We start from the raw sequence: 16060 nt of genomic DNA on the forward strand, positions 1-16060 counted from the left end.
AAAATACTCATTATACCTAGGTTTTTTGTTTCTACTGATGGTGCACATTTCCTTGATATTGGTGCACATAAAATTCACTCTTCACATGGATGGAAAAATTAGAGGGAATGTTGCTTGTATCCTCTTAAGAACATAAGAACAGCCATACTGGATCAGACCAATGGTCCATCCAGCCCAAAATCCCATCTTCCGACAGTGGCCAACGCCACGTGCCCCAGAGGGAATGACCAGAATAGTCAATCACCAAGTGATACATCCTGTTGTCCACTCCCAGCTTCCAGCAGAGAGGCTCGGGACACTTAGATAATGGTGTTGGATCCCTGACCAACCTGGCTAATAGCCATTGATGGATCCATCCTTCATGAACTTACCTAGTTCTTTTTTGAACCCTGTTAGAGTTTTGGCATTCACAACATCCCAGGCAATGAGTTCCACAGGTTTACTGTCCACTGTGTGAAGAAGTATTTCCTTTTGTTTTAAACCTGCAGCCTATTAGTTTCATTGGGTGACCTCTAGGTTCTTTTGTTATGTGAAGGAGTAAATAACATTTCCTTATTCACTTTCTCCACACCAGTCAAGATTTTATAGACCTCTATTATATCTCCTTAGTCATCTCTTTTCCAAGCTGAAAAGTCCATCTTTTTAATCTCTCCATAAGGAAGCTGCTCCACACCCCTAATCATTTTCGTTGTTCTTCTCTGTACCTTCTACAATTCTAATATATCTTTTTTGAGATTGGGTAACCAGATCGGCACGCAGTAATCAAGATGTGGGGGTGCCATGGATTTATACAGAGGTATTATGATATTTTCTGTCTTACTCTGTATCCCTTTTTTGATTGCTGCTGCCCATTGAGTAGCTGATTTAAGAGAACTATCCACGATGACTCCAGGATCTCTTTATTGGGTGGTAACAGCTAATTTAGACCCCATCATTTTGTATGTACACTTGGGATTATGTTTTCCAATGTACATTATTCTGCATTTATCAACATTGAATTTCATCTGCCCTTTTGTTGCCGTGTCACCCAGTTTTGTGAAATTCCTTTGTAACTCTTCATGTCTGCTTTGGACTTGACTATCTTGAGTAGTTTTGTATCATCTGCAAATTTTGCCACCTTACTGTTTACCCCTTTTTCCAGATAATTTATGAGTATGTTGAACAGTACTGGTCCCAGTACAGAACACTGAGGAGACACCTCTATTTACCGCTCTCCATTCTGAAAACTGACCATTTATTCCTATCCTTTGTTTCCTATCTTTTTTAACCAGTTATTGATCCATGAGAGAACCTTCCCTCTTATCCCATGACAGTTTACTTTGCTTAAGAAGTCTTTGGTAAGGGACCTTATCAAAGGCTTTCTAAAAATCTATGTACAATATATCCACTGGATCACCCTTGTCCTTTTTTGTTAACCCCTTCAAAGAATTCTAAAATATCGGTGAGCCATGATTTCCTCTTCTACATATGAACAGGAGACTGAGATTAAGAAAGCTACTGGAGAATTATTATCATTTATTATTTGTATTACCATAAGACCTAGGAGTCCCAGTCAAGGAGCAGGATCCCATTGTATGAAGTGTTGCACAAATACAGAACAAAAAGACAGCCCCTGCCTCAAAGAGTTTATAATCTGAACCCCTGGTCTACATTATGAGGTTAGGTCAAATTTAGCCGGGGTTAGGTCAATTTTAAAATGAACGCATCTACACAACCAACCCCGTTCCGTCGACCTAAAGAACTCTTAAAATCGACTTCTGTACTCCTCCCCAGTGAGGGGAGTAGTGCTAAAATCGACCTTGCTGGGTCGAATTTGGGGTAGTGCAGACGCAGTTCGATGGTATTAGCCGCCAGGAGCTATCCCAGAGTGGTCCAATGTGACTGCTCTGGACAGCATTTTGAACTCCGATGCACTAGCCACGTACACAGGAAAAGCCCCGGGAAATTTTGAATTTCTTTTCCTGTTTGGTCAGCATGGCGAGCTCAGCAGCACAGGTGACCATGCAGTCCCCCCAGAATCACAAACGAGCTCCAGCATGGACCGAAAGGGAGACACTGGATCTGATTGCTATATGGGGAGAAGAACCTGTGCAAGCTAAATTCCGATCAAAAAGAAGAAATGCTAATATCTATGCCAAAATTGCACAGGGCATGGTGGAGAGAGGCTACAACAGGCACACACAGCAGTGCCGCGTGAAAGTTAAGGAGCTCAGGCAAGCCTACCAAAAGACAAAGGAGGAAAACGGTCGCTCTGGGTCAGAGCCCCGTACATACCACTTCTGTGATCAGCTGCATGGCATTCTAGGGGGGGGGACCCTATCACTATCCCACCACCTGCAAGGGGGGAGTCTCATGCAGCAGGGAGGAGGATTTTGTGGATGAGGAAGAGGAGGAGGAGGAGAATGCGCAGCAGGCAAGCAGTGAATCCGTTCTCCCTGGCAGCCAGGACCTTTTCATCACCCTGGAGCCAATACCCTCCCAAGGCGGGATCCCCGACCCTGAAGCCGGAGTGCACATTTGTAACTAGAGTACAGGGTTTAAAAGCAATAGTGTTTAATGTTTGATTGCCCTGAAGACTTGGGATGCCTTCGCGGCCAGTACAGCTACTGGAAAAGTCTATTAACATGTCTGGGGATGGAGCGGGAATCCTCCAGGGACATCTTCATGAAGTTCTCTTGGAGGTACTCTGAAAGCCTTTGCAGAAGGTTTCTGGGGAGGGCCGCTTTATTTCGTCCTCCACGGTAGCACACTTTACCACGCCAAGCCAGTAGCAAGTAGTCTGGAATCACTGCAGCACAAAGCATGGCAGCGACTGGTCCTGGGTTTTGGTTGCATTCAAGCAACATTCGGTCTATATCTTTCTGTGTTAGCCTCAGGAGAGTGATATCATTCATGGTCATCTGATTGAAATAGGGGAATTTTTGTAAGGAAACAGTAAAAGGACCCCATTCGTGCTGGGTTGTTTGCGCTTGGCTAAAAGGGATCATCCCAGAGAATAGCCACGCGGTGGTGTGGCGGGAGGTGTGTGCTGCACATCCACCCAAAAACCGCAGCCCCTCCAGTGAAACCCGACTGGCATTGCTTGCTATGGGAAAGGATGGCGGTGCAGTTTGAAACCATTCCCATGTTATGAAGGCAGAAGAAGCCAACCCCATGTACCAAAAGGCTTACCATGGCTGCCTGGAACCGGAATTCTGTTGTCCAGCCATGTGTGATGTGTCACCATACCGGCAGGCGCTCAATATAAAAGGCAAAATGCAACCTTCTACCTAAACCACATGTGCTGTGAATTGCTTGATTCACTGTGAAAGAGTCTGTCTTTTGTTCTCAGAAATGTATCATCTTAAATTTTACACTCTCTTTTTATGTCCTCCCAGGTGCAAATGTTTCTATGCTCCTCCTATCATCTCCGTCCCTGAGGTTATCGCAGATTAGAAGGTGAAAAAAACACACCTGCGATGACATGTTTTCCGAGCTCATGCAGTCCTCCCGCACTGATAGGGCACAGCTTAATGCACGGAGGCATTCAGTGGCAGAGTCCAGGAAAGCATTAAGTGAGCATGAAGAGCAGAGGCAGCAGGCAATGCTGAGGCTAATGGGGGAGCAAACGGACATGATGAAGCATCTATTGGAGCTGCAGGAAATCCAACAAGAGCAGAGACGTCCACTGCATCCGTTGTCTAACCGCCTGCACTCCTCCCCAAGTTTCATATCCTCCTCACCCAGATGCCCAAGAATGTGGAGGGGGGCCCCTCCGGGCACCCAGCCACTCCACTCCAGAGGATGGACCAAGCAACAGAAGGTTGTCATTCGAAGTTTTGATTTGTAGTGTGGCTACAATAAGCAATGTGGCCTTGTCCTTCCCTCCTCCCGCACCCCACCCCACCCGGGGTACCTTGTCAGTTATCTCACTTTTTTTTGTAATTAATAAAGAAAAAATGCATGGTTTCAGAACAATAGCCACTGTATTTCCTTTGCCAGCTGTGATCGAAGGAGGGAGGGTGGTTGGCTTACAGGGAATTAAAATCAACCAAGGGGGTGGGTTTGCAGCAAGAACACACACACAGCTGTCACACCGTGGCCTGGCCAGTCATGAAACTGGTTTTCAAAGCCTCTCTGATGCGCAGCGCGCCTAGATGTGCTCTTCTAATTGCCCTGGTGTCTGGCTGCTCAAAATCGGCCGACAGGCAATTTGCCTCAACCTCCCACCCCGCCATAAACGTCTCCCCCTTACTCTCACAGATATTACGGAGCACACATATCGCAAGCAGCAATAACAATGGGAATGTTGGTTGCGCTGAGGTCTAACCTAGTCAGCAAACAGCACCAGCGAGCTTTTAAATGTCCAAAGGCACGTTCTACCACCATTCTGCACTTGCTCAGCCTATAGTTGAACTGTTCCTTACTACTGTCCTGGCTGCCTGTGTACGGCTTCATAAGCCATGGGAGCAAGGGGTAGGCTGGATCCCCAAGGATAACTATTGGCATTTCAACATCCCCAACAGTAATTTTCTGGTCTGGGAAGTAAGTCCCTTCTTGCAACTGCTCGAGCAGCCCTGAGTTCCTAAAGATGGGAGCGTCATGCACCTTTTCAGGCCATCCCACATTGATGTCGGTGAAATGTCCCTTGTGATCCACCAGTGCTTGCAACACCATTGAGAAGTACCCCTTGTGGTTTACCTACCGGTGCCAAGATAGGGATATGTGGTCTGTCTATCACCCCACCGCAGTTAGGGAATCCCATTGCAGCAAAGCCATCCAGTATGACCAGCACATTTCCCAGAGTCACTACCCTTAATAGCAGAACGTCAACGATTACATTGGCTACTTGGATCACAGCAGTCCCCACAGTAGACTTGCCCACTCCAAATTGATTCCCAACTGACCGTTAGCAGTCAGGCATTGCAAGCTTCCACAGGGCTATCACCACTCGCATCTCAACGGCCAGAGCAGCTGTCATCTTGGTATTCCTGCGCTTCAGGGCAGAGGAAAGCAACTCACAAAGTTCAAGGAAAGTGGCTTTACGCATGCGAAAGTTTCACAGCCACTGTGAATCATCCCATACCTGCAACGCTATGTGGTCCCACCAATCTGTGCTTGTTTGCTGGGCCCAGAATCGGCGTTCCACTGTATCAACCAGCCCCACTGCCACCATGATGTCCCAATTGCCACATCCCATGCTTTCAGGAATGTCTGTGTCCATGTTCTCATCACAATCATCCTTGTGCTGGCGTCTCTTAGCCCAGTTATGCACATACTCCAGGATAATATGCAAGGTGTTTACAATGCTCAAAACAGCAGTGGTGAGCTGAGCGGGTTCCATGCTTGCTGTGGTATGGCATCTGCACGGGTAACCCAGGAAAAAAGACACAAAGTGATTGTCTGCCATTGCTTTCACAGAGGGAAGGAGGGGCGACTGATGACATGTACCCAAAACCACCCTCGACAATGTTTTTGCCCTATCAGGCATTGGGAGCTTAATCCAGAATTCCAATGAGCAGCGGAGACTGTGGGAACTGTGGGATAGCTATCCACAGTGCACCGCTCCGTAAGTCGATGCTAGCCACGGTATTGAGGATTTAATGCACTTAGTGGGGACATACACAAACGACTGTATAAAATCAATTTCTAAAAATCAACTTCTATAAAATTGACCTAATTTTGTAGTGTAGACATACCCTGAGTATAAGACAAGAAACAACAGATGGATGAGACATTACAACCACTTAGTTTGGAAGCTCACCGACTATGCAGATCAAAAGGAGCACCAGCTATGGTCTGTAGTTACTAACCAGGAGCCCCAGAATCAGCATCCTAGAGGACAGCAGCAATGGGAAAAAGAATTGTAAGAACAACAGAATCCTGTTTCCATGACTGAGAACTCTGTGCTACCCAGAAATATTCTGCTCAGACAGTAAGTGTCCATACTAGGGATTTTCACTGCTCCAGATGGCTCCAGGACAGAGACTCAAACTTTAAAGTCAGAAGGGACCATCACAATCATCCAGTCTGACCTCCTGCACATTGCAGGCCACAGAACCTTACCTAACAACATGTAGTTGATCTGCAACTGCTAGCAAGAAATATCTCCAATGACTGGTGATGGGACACTAGATGGGGAGGGCTCTGAATTACTATAAGGAATTCTGTCCCAGGTGTCTGGCTGGCAGGTCTTGCCCACATGCTCAGTGTTTAACTGAACACCATATTTGGGATTGGAAAAGAATTTTGCCCAGGGTCAGATTGGCAGAGACTTTTTTTTTTTTTTTTTGGCCTTTCTCTGCTTCATGGGGGATGTTACTCACAGGTTTAAACATGCTTATTAGGGAAAGCAACTAAAAATATAAATGTTTACTGTTTATACTAGATGACTGTTTATCGTTAAAAACACTAAATGATGTTTAAAATGTGTTTTTGCTTCATTCTCACATTTCCTTGCCAAAATCCGCCTCCTTTCTGGAAAGGACAAGCAGACCCTGTCGACACTGGGATGCAGCAAGGCACTGTGGTAAGGCTCCCCGAAAGCACCACGTTTCGGCCTCTCATTGCAATATGGCTAAGTTAACTAGCACCGTTTTGGGGCCAGGTGGCTCTTTCCTCAGCCTCACTGCAGCTGGTGTTCACGGCAATTAATCCTGCACCGGCACCCGCATCTGACCGGCCGCAACCCTGCTTCCAAGGCCAGAGCTGCGCGGTGCAAAGCGGGCCCCGGGCTGACAGGTCCCGGGGGGGGGGGCGGCTCAAGGGGCACCTGGCGCGCGGGGGCCGATGCGGGGCCCCAGGAACCGGCCGCGCCGGGCGGGGGGGGGCCCGGCCCCCGGGGTCTGTGCTCAGGCGAGTCCATTCGGGGCCTTCTTCCCGCGAGACGCGCCGGGGCAGCTCGGCCCCGCCCCCGCCCGGCTTTACGGGCCCACGAAGCCCCTGCCCCGCCCGCGCCTGCCCCAGGAAGCGGTTTGTGGCGGCGCCCCGCGGCAAGGCGGGGGGAGGGGCCAAGCCCGGCAGCGACCCGGCCCGACCGGCTCTCTCTCCCTCCCGCCGGCCCGCGGGGAGGCCGGAACGTTGGTGCCGCGGCTGCCGTTTCCGCCAGGACCTTGCCCCCGCGCTTTCCCACCGGAAGGAAAGGCGGCGGCACCGGGCCGGCCGCCGCGGGGTGTGCGCGCGCCTCTCGCTCTCGCGGGGATGTCCAGGCGCCGGCGGTTCCTGGAAGGGGCGGCTCGGGCGCTGATGGGCACGTGCCCGGCTCAGGCCCGATTCCTGATGTAAGAGCCTGGCGCGCGGTCCCCCTTTCCAGGGAGGGAGGGAGGGAGAACAAGATCTCCAGTATTCTGATTTGTGACGTAATAACAGCCACATCTCCTTCTGGGGGGGGGGGGGGGAGGTGCTCTGAGAACGTTCTGTTAAATCTTCTGTAGAGTCGTGGCCCCGCCCCCTCCTGTTCATCCACCACGTGGCCCCGGTTTCTTGACGCCTCCCCTGCCCAGGGGCCCGGGCCGTGCGTGGCTGGGTGAGCCCCGCGCATTTGGGCCGAGGTGCTGTGCGGTGCCCTGCGCCAGGCTGATCGCTGTCCACCCCCACAGCCCGCTGTGTGTCTGTCTGTGCTGCTGCCCCCCCCCCCCGCGTCCCCTTCTCTCCACAACACTTCCTTAGAGAGGACAGCCCGTACACAGGGCAGGATCCCGGACAGGGGCTGTGGCTCGGTCTGGAACCAGTGCCTCCTGCTGCCCCAGCGCAGTGACTTGTAACTTGGTCAGTAACCCCGTCCTTTTTCCTCCCCCAGGTGGACGCTTCATTCTGAAAAAGGCAAGTATAAATAATTCAGTGGTTTTGGTTCTTTAAATTGGAGACAGGCAAGCTCAATTCACAGCTTTTGAACTGCCCAGAACACGTGATGTGACTTTTAAAACATGTTCAGTTCTTCTCCACTTTCGAAAACGTGGGATAACAGAGGGAAATTCTTCACCAGAGGGAATTAGGAAATGTTTTTCTTTTGGTAGAATTTTCTGTGGCTACCACTTATGTCTGATGTAATGTTACCTGGAATGGGATGTAGTGAGGCAGATGTGGGACCATCTCTCCATGTTGCATCCATTCACGTCAAGCCTGAATTTGGCCTTTCATTAGCCTGTTTCGATTCTAACACTATTGTATTTTTAATTAAATCTCAGTCTTGGAAGAAGCTTAGCAAGGGCAGACCACCTTTGACTTCAGCAGGGTTTTATGTTGATACAGGAGTGTGCCTCATAGAGTTCCTTGCAGGAATATGTTTCTCATAATGTAAGATTTTTGAAGAAAGGTGGACGTATTTTGCTGGTACAATTACCTTTTGGACAGCACATTACTATATGTAACTCTACACACAATACAACATGATTATTTTTTTAACATTTTGGCATTCGGCTTCCTCTTGAGTTTTTGTTGAGTATGAAATGCAGACTCAAACTAATCCTGTATCTAGTGCTGACATAGAAACACCTCTAACAGAACAATTTGAAGAAAGTACTTGTACCCAAATAAGATTTTTAAAATGCTAGAGAAAAGGTTGCCCTGCCCTTATCAATGCACAATTTACAGTATGCTATAAATTAGTGGCTTAATAGCTGTAATATATGCCTTTTATATGTTCACCTCTAAAAATACTTACAGAGAGAAGTTCATTTAGGGTTTTACTTTATTCATCTGTAGATAACAAAACCGACAGAGAAAGGATATGCCCTTACTGTTTCCAGTTTCTGGTTCCTGATAACCACAGAGTACGTCTCAAACCCAAGATGAAACTGATTCCACGGATACAGAAACTTCTTAATCGGGAGGCAAAGAACCAAAAACTGAATTTGAAACAGACAAAGCTTTTGAAAAAGTATAAGGACTCAAGAAGTGTTCGGGTAAGATTGCGATTCCAATTAATACGATAACTGAGTTTGTTCATTCCCTGGAGCCTTAATTTCCCTCAAAGAGAGAGGGAATAAAAGAAGATAGGAAGCTTTTCTCTTTAGAAATTGAGTTTGCAATCCATACGATTATTTCATCCGAACGTAACTTTCTCTACGTAACTTTCCTGTTACGGTAACTTCTATTCAAATACACACACAAGGAATTTTAAAACAAAAAACCTGACTTTAATATCGAGATGAGAAAATGGCAGGTGGAAAAATCCCCAAACCTCCAAACACATGGCTGCAAAAATGTACAGAAGCCACAATCTGCACATTCTAAGATTTAATCTAAAAAACAAGCCATTTATCTTTTTATTGTGAAGATAACTTTTTGTTGTGAACATTCTTGGTGTAAACTGTACTGCTAGTCTATTTGTGCAGTTTTGCAGAAGTGTCTCTAGCCAAACTAGCAGCAGCAAAGATGGATACTTTTCTTTTCCCACCCTCTTCACTCAAGAGTGTTATGACCTGCAAAGCCTAATTGGGGTCAGGTAAATCCTAACATCATTAAGTAGAGGTAGGTTTTCCCTCCTTTTTTTAAAAATGAGGAAATCAAAGCTGAAAGTCCTGTTAAAAGTTAAGATTCCAGCAGTTACACTAGTTTGGCTGTGATGGACATTTTTTTTTAAAGTGTATAAGCTGAATGTTACTGTTTGTCATAAAATGTCTATGATAAAGCATACAACACGTAACATAATCCTAGTTAAGGTTGCTGTCGGAACATTAACTCTTATTGGCTTACTTCTTTTCTTTAGCCATTTGAGGTTTGTCTTCACAGTGTTTTGGAGCCTGTGGGAGTGAGCCTATCAGCCCAGGTTGATAGACTTAGGTAGCGGGGCTCATGCTAGTGCTCTGAAAATAGCTGTATAGACAAGGCTTTGAAGTTGTGGCTTAGACACCGAAACCTAGGGAGTGCGGGGTGTTTCATACTCTGAGCCACACTTCAAAGCTCTGTCTAGACAGCTATTTTTAGAGTACTAGTGAAAACTCTGCTGTTAACCCGGATTGGGATGCTTGCTCCTGTGGGCTGCAAAATGCTGCATAGACATACTCATGGAGGCCTGAAGATTTCAAGGACAGCTATGCCTGGAGGAAACACTTGTCACCAGTCTCCCATTTAGAAGTCTGTTGTGAAGCTGTGTACCTAAATGAGAGTAAATTATTTCTGGAAGAGATCAGAAGTTCATGCACACACAAAGTGCTTAGTCACACATTAACACTGACCCAGTTGCTTATATTTTGAGGGCGAGGATATCCATAGTGACATGTAATCTCACATGTCCGACAATGAAACAATTTTTGTTGGTTTGGTTTGTTTCTTTATCAGCATTTTTCAAATTGAGTGTGAACTGCCTGAGCAGGCTCTGATGTCTCCCAGAGGAAGCTCAAACAATCTTAGGGAAAATTGGGTTGGGTGGCAATTTTGTGTGAGACTTTCCTGACCAGTGTTTAATATTCAATACTTAATAGCCAGTGACTTCTTATTTGCTGATTAGAAAGTGGAAATGATCCAGCAAGAATGAAAAATGAATTACTGACTTCCCCTATCTACAGGGTTAAAATATACATTTCTGCCCCAGAGCACAGTGTTTTATCACCAATAAAAGGCACTTTACCCAGTGCTGCAAACCAGTGTGCATTATGGGAGGTCTCAGAATGCTTTCTGGGCTCGATTTTTGCTCTCATTTACACCAATGTGTAAATCCAAAGTAACTTCATTAAAATAATGAAAATAGTCATTAAGGGGCAAGGGAAGACGCTTGTTAACACAAAATATAGTAAACAGTGCTAACACATTTCACTTTACTGCATGAGCTTCATTGTATTCCAGAATGATCAAAATGAAGAAGTTTTCAGGTTCTGAAGCTGTCATGTAGAAAATAACTATATATAACTTTAATGTAGTGCTATAGAGACATACAAATCTATTAAAACAATTATATAGACAGATGTCTTAATAAATGAAGACAACACCCCACTGGGGGCGGAGGGATAGCTCAGTGGTTTGAGCATTGGCCTGCTAAACCCAGGGTTGTGAGTTCAGTCCTTGAGGGGGCCATTTAGGGATCTGGGGCAAAAATTGCAGATTGGCCCTGCTTTGAGCAGGGGGTTAGACTAGATGACCTCCTGGGGTCCCTTCCAACCCTGATATTCTATGATTCTAGGCCCAACATTGACTCTTCAGAGCGTGTCCTGCTGGCAGATTGAACAGCTTTCTAAGAAATGAGGAAACTACTGATTATAATTTCCTGTGCCAGAATTTGCAACAATAGAAATCTGAAGCACCAACAACACAAGATTGGGTTGAGGAAGTATCATAATCATTAACTAGGATCACTTCTATGTCAAGGCTATAGGCACTTCAGATAGACACAGTACAAAACTAACAAAATGAAGCAAATTCCCTCCCCTCAAAATTTTAGTTTCCATTTGAAGGGCTCACAAACCACTGTGAACCTGGAAGTTTTGCTTTTATTATTCATTGGTGTGATATCACAAATATTTAGGATGGATTTGAAAAGCTGTCATTTTAGACAGCAGATATTCAGTGTCTCTCTTCCTATTCCAATAACGTGGGTGGATCCAACACTTTGTGGTCTTGCCCAAACAAACTTAAGTAATGATACTAAGGCAGGGGTGGACAAACTTTTTGGCCCGAAAGCCACTTCAGGGTGTGAAATGGTATGGAGGTCCGGGTAGGAAAGGCTGTGCCCCCCAAACCTCCTGGCCCCCACCCCATCCAGCCCCACCCACTTCCCACCCACTGACTGCCCCCCTCAGAACCTCCAACCCCCCCCACATCTTGTCCCCTAACCGCCCCCCGGGACTCCACCCCCAACCAGCCCCCCTGCTCCCTGTCCACCCTGACCCCTGTCCACATCCCCACCCCCGACAGGCCCCCCACCCCCTATCCAACCCCTCCCTGTTCCCTGACCCCACCACCCCAGAACCACTGCCCCCTGCTCCTGACTGCCCCCCGGGGACTCCCTACCCAACCCCCTTCGCTGCCACGCGCGCCGCCACTACCGTCCCCAGGCAGGACGGTCCTGCAGGCCGTAGTTTGCCCACCTCTGTACTAAGGAGTAGTTGGCCAGGTGTGAATGTACTGCTTATGTCTTAAAAAAAAAAAAAAAAAAAATCCCCAAAAGAACCAAATATTGATGTACACTGTGACCTGCAGAGCTGTAACAGGTTTTTAAACAAAAATATACATTTGTTTGTTAGCTGGACAGATTCTCAGAATATAGCAGGCATCCATATAAATGTGAGTTTATAGTTTGTGGTCCATTCTAATCTCCATGCAATGTTCTTGAATTGGGATTTAAACATAGTAATACCGTCTGCTCTGTTTCAGACAGACTGACCATCCCATTAAGATCTGTCTGAGTTAAGATCAAGATTGACTTACATACTTACTGTGATTTGGTGTGCACTTTCCTACTTGGATTGTGCTTGGAATGTTTCTGGTATTATATACTTAAAATACTACCAGGAACTGACAGCTCCCAAAATTACCATTTTAGAGCCATATAAGCTCCTTCTGTAGAAAATGACACAATAGGAGCAAAATTGACTGAGACTTAAACCAACAAGCTGACAGGCTAGGTTTACAAGACCTTTCTTAACCATTAGCGATATGTTATATCTTGGTTTAAGCATTCTGCTAACTTTGCAATTGCATAAAATTGCCTTATTCTATTTTGCAGAGTTCTAAAACTCCTAGAGGCATCATCTGTAAATTAGTTGTTTTTGCGGATATGGTTCATCAGTTAATGGAAGATCAGCTGTTAAAGAGACTTTTGCCAAAGCCATTGGTTCCCAAACTTTGGGTTGTGGACCACTGGTGGTCTTCTGTGGAGAGTTGGCAGGTCACATTGTTTTAATTCTCCTTGTTTCTAGCTGAATCCATTAAAAAGAGCTAAAATAAATTAAAAGCTTTCCTGTTATTTTCTGTGACAGCAGTTGGTGTACTTGTAAGAGATGTTATGTGATGGGAGCAGTGTCTCAGACAGTCTCTCTATTAACACATGGTTTTGCCCACTCAGCTGCTTCCCCTTTTGACCCCACTGAACTTTAGTAGATACCCTCTAGTCCCACTCTCCCTGTGTGGTATTCCTTCTCTCCATACCAATGGGCTACCTTGTTTCTTTTTATCTGTAGTGCATCTTTTTATTTTTGCAGATTTGGGATTTTTAATATTTTCTCTGAAGACTCACCAAAAAAAGTGTTCTGGAGGGGTACCCATGTTAGTCTGTATCAGCAAAAACAACGAGGAGTCCCCGCTGCACCTTAGAGACTAACAAATGTATTTGGGCATAAGCTTTCGTGCGCTAAAACCTACTTCATCGGTGCCACAAGGACTCCTTGTTGTTTTTGCAAAAAAGTGTTGTATATTTACGTAGAGGTGTAAATTAAAAGATAAATTTTAAAATACATTTTGATTGTTTTCTGGATTCTTGTATGTTTGTGGTGAAACATGAATTCCACTGGGGTACATTCAAAGTATTATACAGTCAGAGCTACTTTTAATGTTGTCTAGTCTTTTTGTGGTGACAAGGTTGTTTTTTGTGTTTCACTCCATGTGTTTGCAATTCAGAATTAAAAGTCCCCTGAAATTAGTTTCCAGGGGATTGGAGTCATTTCTAGTCACACCCTTGGGAATTTGATGATTTACGTGGTTTAAAAGAGAAAGCTAGATGTGGATTTGATGTTGCTTTTTATGTCTCTCTGCTTCACACAAGTAAAGTATTTAAGCAGCTTGATTCACTCTCTGTAATTTTGAAGAGCAGTTTAGATAAGTCTAGAAGTGTTCGTCACCAATGCCTTATACATTTAAAATGCAGAAAGACTGACAGAAGAGCTAACATTTCCTTTCCTCTCTTCATAGCTGGTTACTTGCAACACATGCAACAAAACAACAAGATATTGTGGTAAAAGAAGAGATTTTTTGGCAACAGCAACAAGCTGTTCTGGTACTCCGAAGAGTAGACCAGACCCAAAGACTCAGATATCTGCAAACAAAACGACACCCTTAAACCACAGTAAATCTGGATCTAAAAGCAAGAGTCCAGCATCAACTTCCAGGTGCCTATTTCCATTTTACCTAAAGAGGCAACATACTTCAGTGAATAAGGGCACAGTACTAGAAGTCAGGAAAGGGAGTTCAGACAAGTAGTTTAGTAATCGCTCTGATAATTAATATTTTATCTTTTATCAAGGATCTGAAATGGAAGATCAGTTGTTGTTTGGGTTTGTTTTTTAATTGCAGGAGTCCAAAGAGTCTAATAAAAAGAGTGACTAGGGGTAAAAAATATTACTTCTAGGTGTTTTTAAAAAAATAAACTTCGGCCTTTAGTGTGAGATACCATGTAGGGTTTTTATTTTCTAAGCATGTGTGTAATTGTGTGCACAAACTCAGTACTTGCATACATATTTGGGTAGTTGTGTTTCTCACAGCCCACTTTTACACGCAATGTATAAGTTATGTTTGTAGTTAAGTAATTGTGCACCTGAATTTTATGTACAGAACCATTTTCAAATGCAGACCATAAAATTACATTATTCCTCCAGCCTCTTTTTAATAAGAGATTTATTGGATTTTTGTTTTGTTTTGCTTTTCAGAACATGCATGGCTGGACAGTCACCATCCAGTTCTTTGTCCAAGACTCCCAAAAACACTAAATTTCACTTTACTCAGCTAAAACGGTTGCTTAATCTTGAAGAAAAACAAAAGAGCCAGAAGAAGATGGACCTGAAAAACTTCTTGTCTTCACTTTGAAATACTGAATAATTACAATAGTCATGATAATGGTTACAATAGTAGTGGCTAAAATTGGGCCAGTAAATGAACTAAATTAGTGGCTGCTTTATTAATTGTTTTATAAACTTAGAAACAATTTTTGTTAATACGGGTTAATTTCTGGCTGTGTTAAGGCCTTCAGCATGTAGGGGAGATTTAAATACATTGTTTGGAAACAGTCTCTGTACTTTTAGATGGATTGCCTACCAGAGGATATTGCTGGAATAATAAGGTAATAAGCCATGTCTTGGAAGCCTGAACTTGTATCACAATCTTTAGTGGCTCAGGAATTAAAAGCCAAAAGCTGTTCTTGGACCAGATTGGCTTGCACTGTAGCAATCAGTGTAATGGTTTTTAAAATAGGATCCTGTACCACAGTAGAACTTGCAGAGGATCTGCTGATCTCTAATTCTTTCCAGATCTGTGCTGTAAATGCTATGGGTTTGTTTGTGAGTTTTACTCAGGACTTTCTTTGTGACTGCAGATCTGTGACTAAAACTGATTTCCAAAGGAAATCTGTGCGGTCATCTTAATGAACTGACAAAGTAATTCTGAAACATTCCTGCTTAACGCTATTCAGAAGTAGGTCTTATTCTGAAATTTCTGAAGTTGATGGCTCCAGTTTTCCATGTGGAAAGAAAATTATTTGTTTTTACATACAAATAGCTTTACAACCAAAAATTTCTCTTTCTGTAAGTTATATAAAGTTTATTCCTTTCTGTTCCAGTCCTCATTCTTGTTTTGGCACCAGTAAAGCGACAAATAAAATGATTCCACTTGCCCCTTGAAGTGCATCTGGCTTATTCTTATCCAATTAAAAACCAGTTTCCAACAAATACAAGTTGGTATATTTAAAAAAAAAACATTTCAGGGAAGGCAGAGCTTCTTGCAAATCTTAGTTTTAATCTCATAAGGGCTGATAAGTATGTAATATTCATATGAATCTTCTGGAAATGGGTAATGTGACTGAAATACATAGTAGAAGTGATTTGGAAAGCCCTTCCTTCACTTTAGGCTTAACTAAAACATATGTAGGGTCAATTTTTAACAATTTTTCTGGTAACTATGCTTTTACAATGCATTGTGCTGTTTTTCCTCTCTGTAGGGCTCTGTATTTATTTACATGGGTCACTTTATGGCTTGTCCTCTGATGCCTTTACTAATTCTTTAGTTTTGTTGGGGAGAAAAATGTATATTGTAAAGCAGTATTTTAAAAGGGTTTGTGTTGTAAAATCTTAACTGTAAATAATTTTAATTTTTTTTCATAAGGTATGTGGTACTTTTGCATGCTGTGTGTAGGATTGAAACGTGACTATTTATATAATTA

General features: G+C 44.2%; 1 protein-coding gene and 1 long non-coding RNA gene across 2 annotated transcripts; one reads left to right on the forward strand and one right to left on the reverse strand.

Moving 5' to 3' along the window:
* Positions 1-3946: 3946 nt before the first annotated feature.
* LOC140907230 (uncharacterized) lies at positions 3947-7096 on the reverse strand. Its single transcript, XR_012157415.1, has 3 exons — positions 6430-7096; positions 5744-5814; positions 3947-5342 (listed from the first exon to the last, which is right to left on the reverse strand). It is a non-coding gene; the product is annotated as an uncharacterized lncRNA (long non-coding RNA).
* On the forward strand, positions 6754-15522 carry RMP24 (ribonuclease MRP subunit p24). Its single transcript, XM_073332682.1, has 5 exons — positions 6754-7259; positions 7778-7800; positions 8683-8882; positions 13822-14018; positions 14556-15522. The coding sequence occupies exons 1-5, from the start codon at positions 6769-6771 to the stop codon at positions 14710-14712; spliced, it is 1068 nt and encodes a 355-aa protein (XP_073188783.1). The 5' UTR covers positions 6754-6768; the 3' UTR covers positions 14713-15522.
* The last annotated feature ends 538 nt before the right edge of the window (positions 15523-16060 follow it).

This window comes from Lepidochelys kempii, chromosome 2 (genome assembly GCF_965140265.1).
Source record: "Lepidochelys kempii isolate rLepKem1 chromosome 2, rLepKem1.hap2, whole genome shotgun sequence".
Classification (NCBI taxonomy): Eukaryota; Metazoa; Chordata; order Testudines; family Cheloniidae; genus Lepidochelys; species Lepidochelys kempii.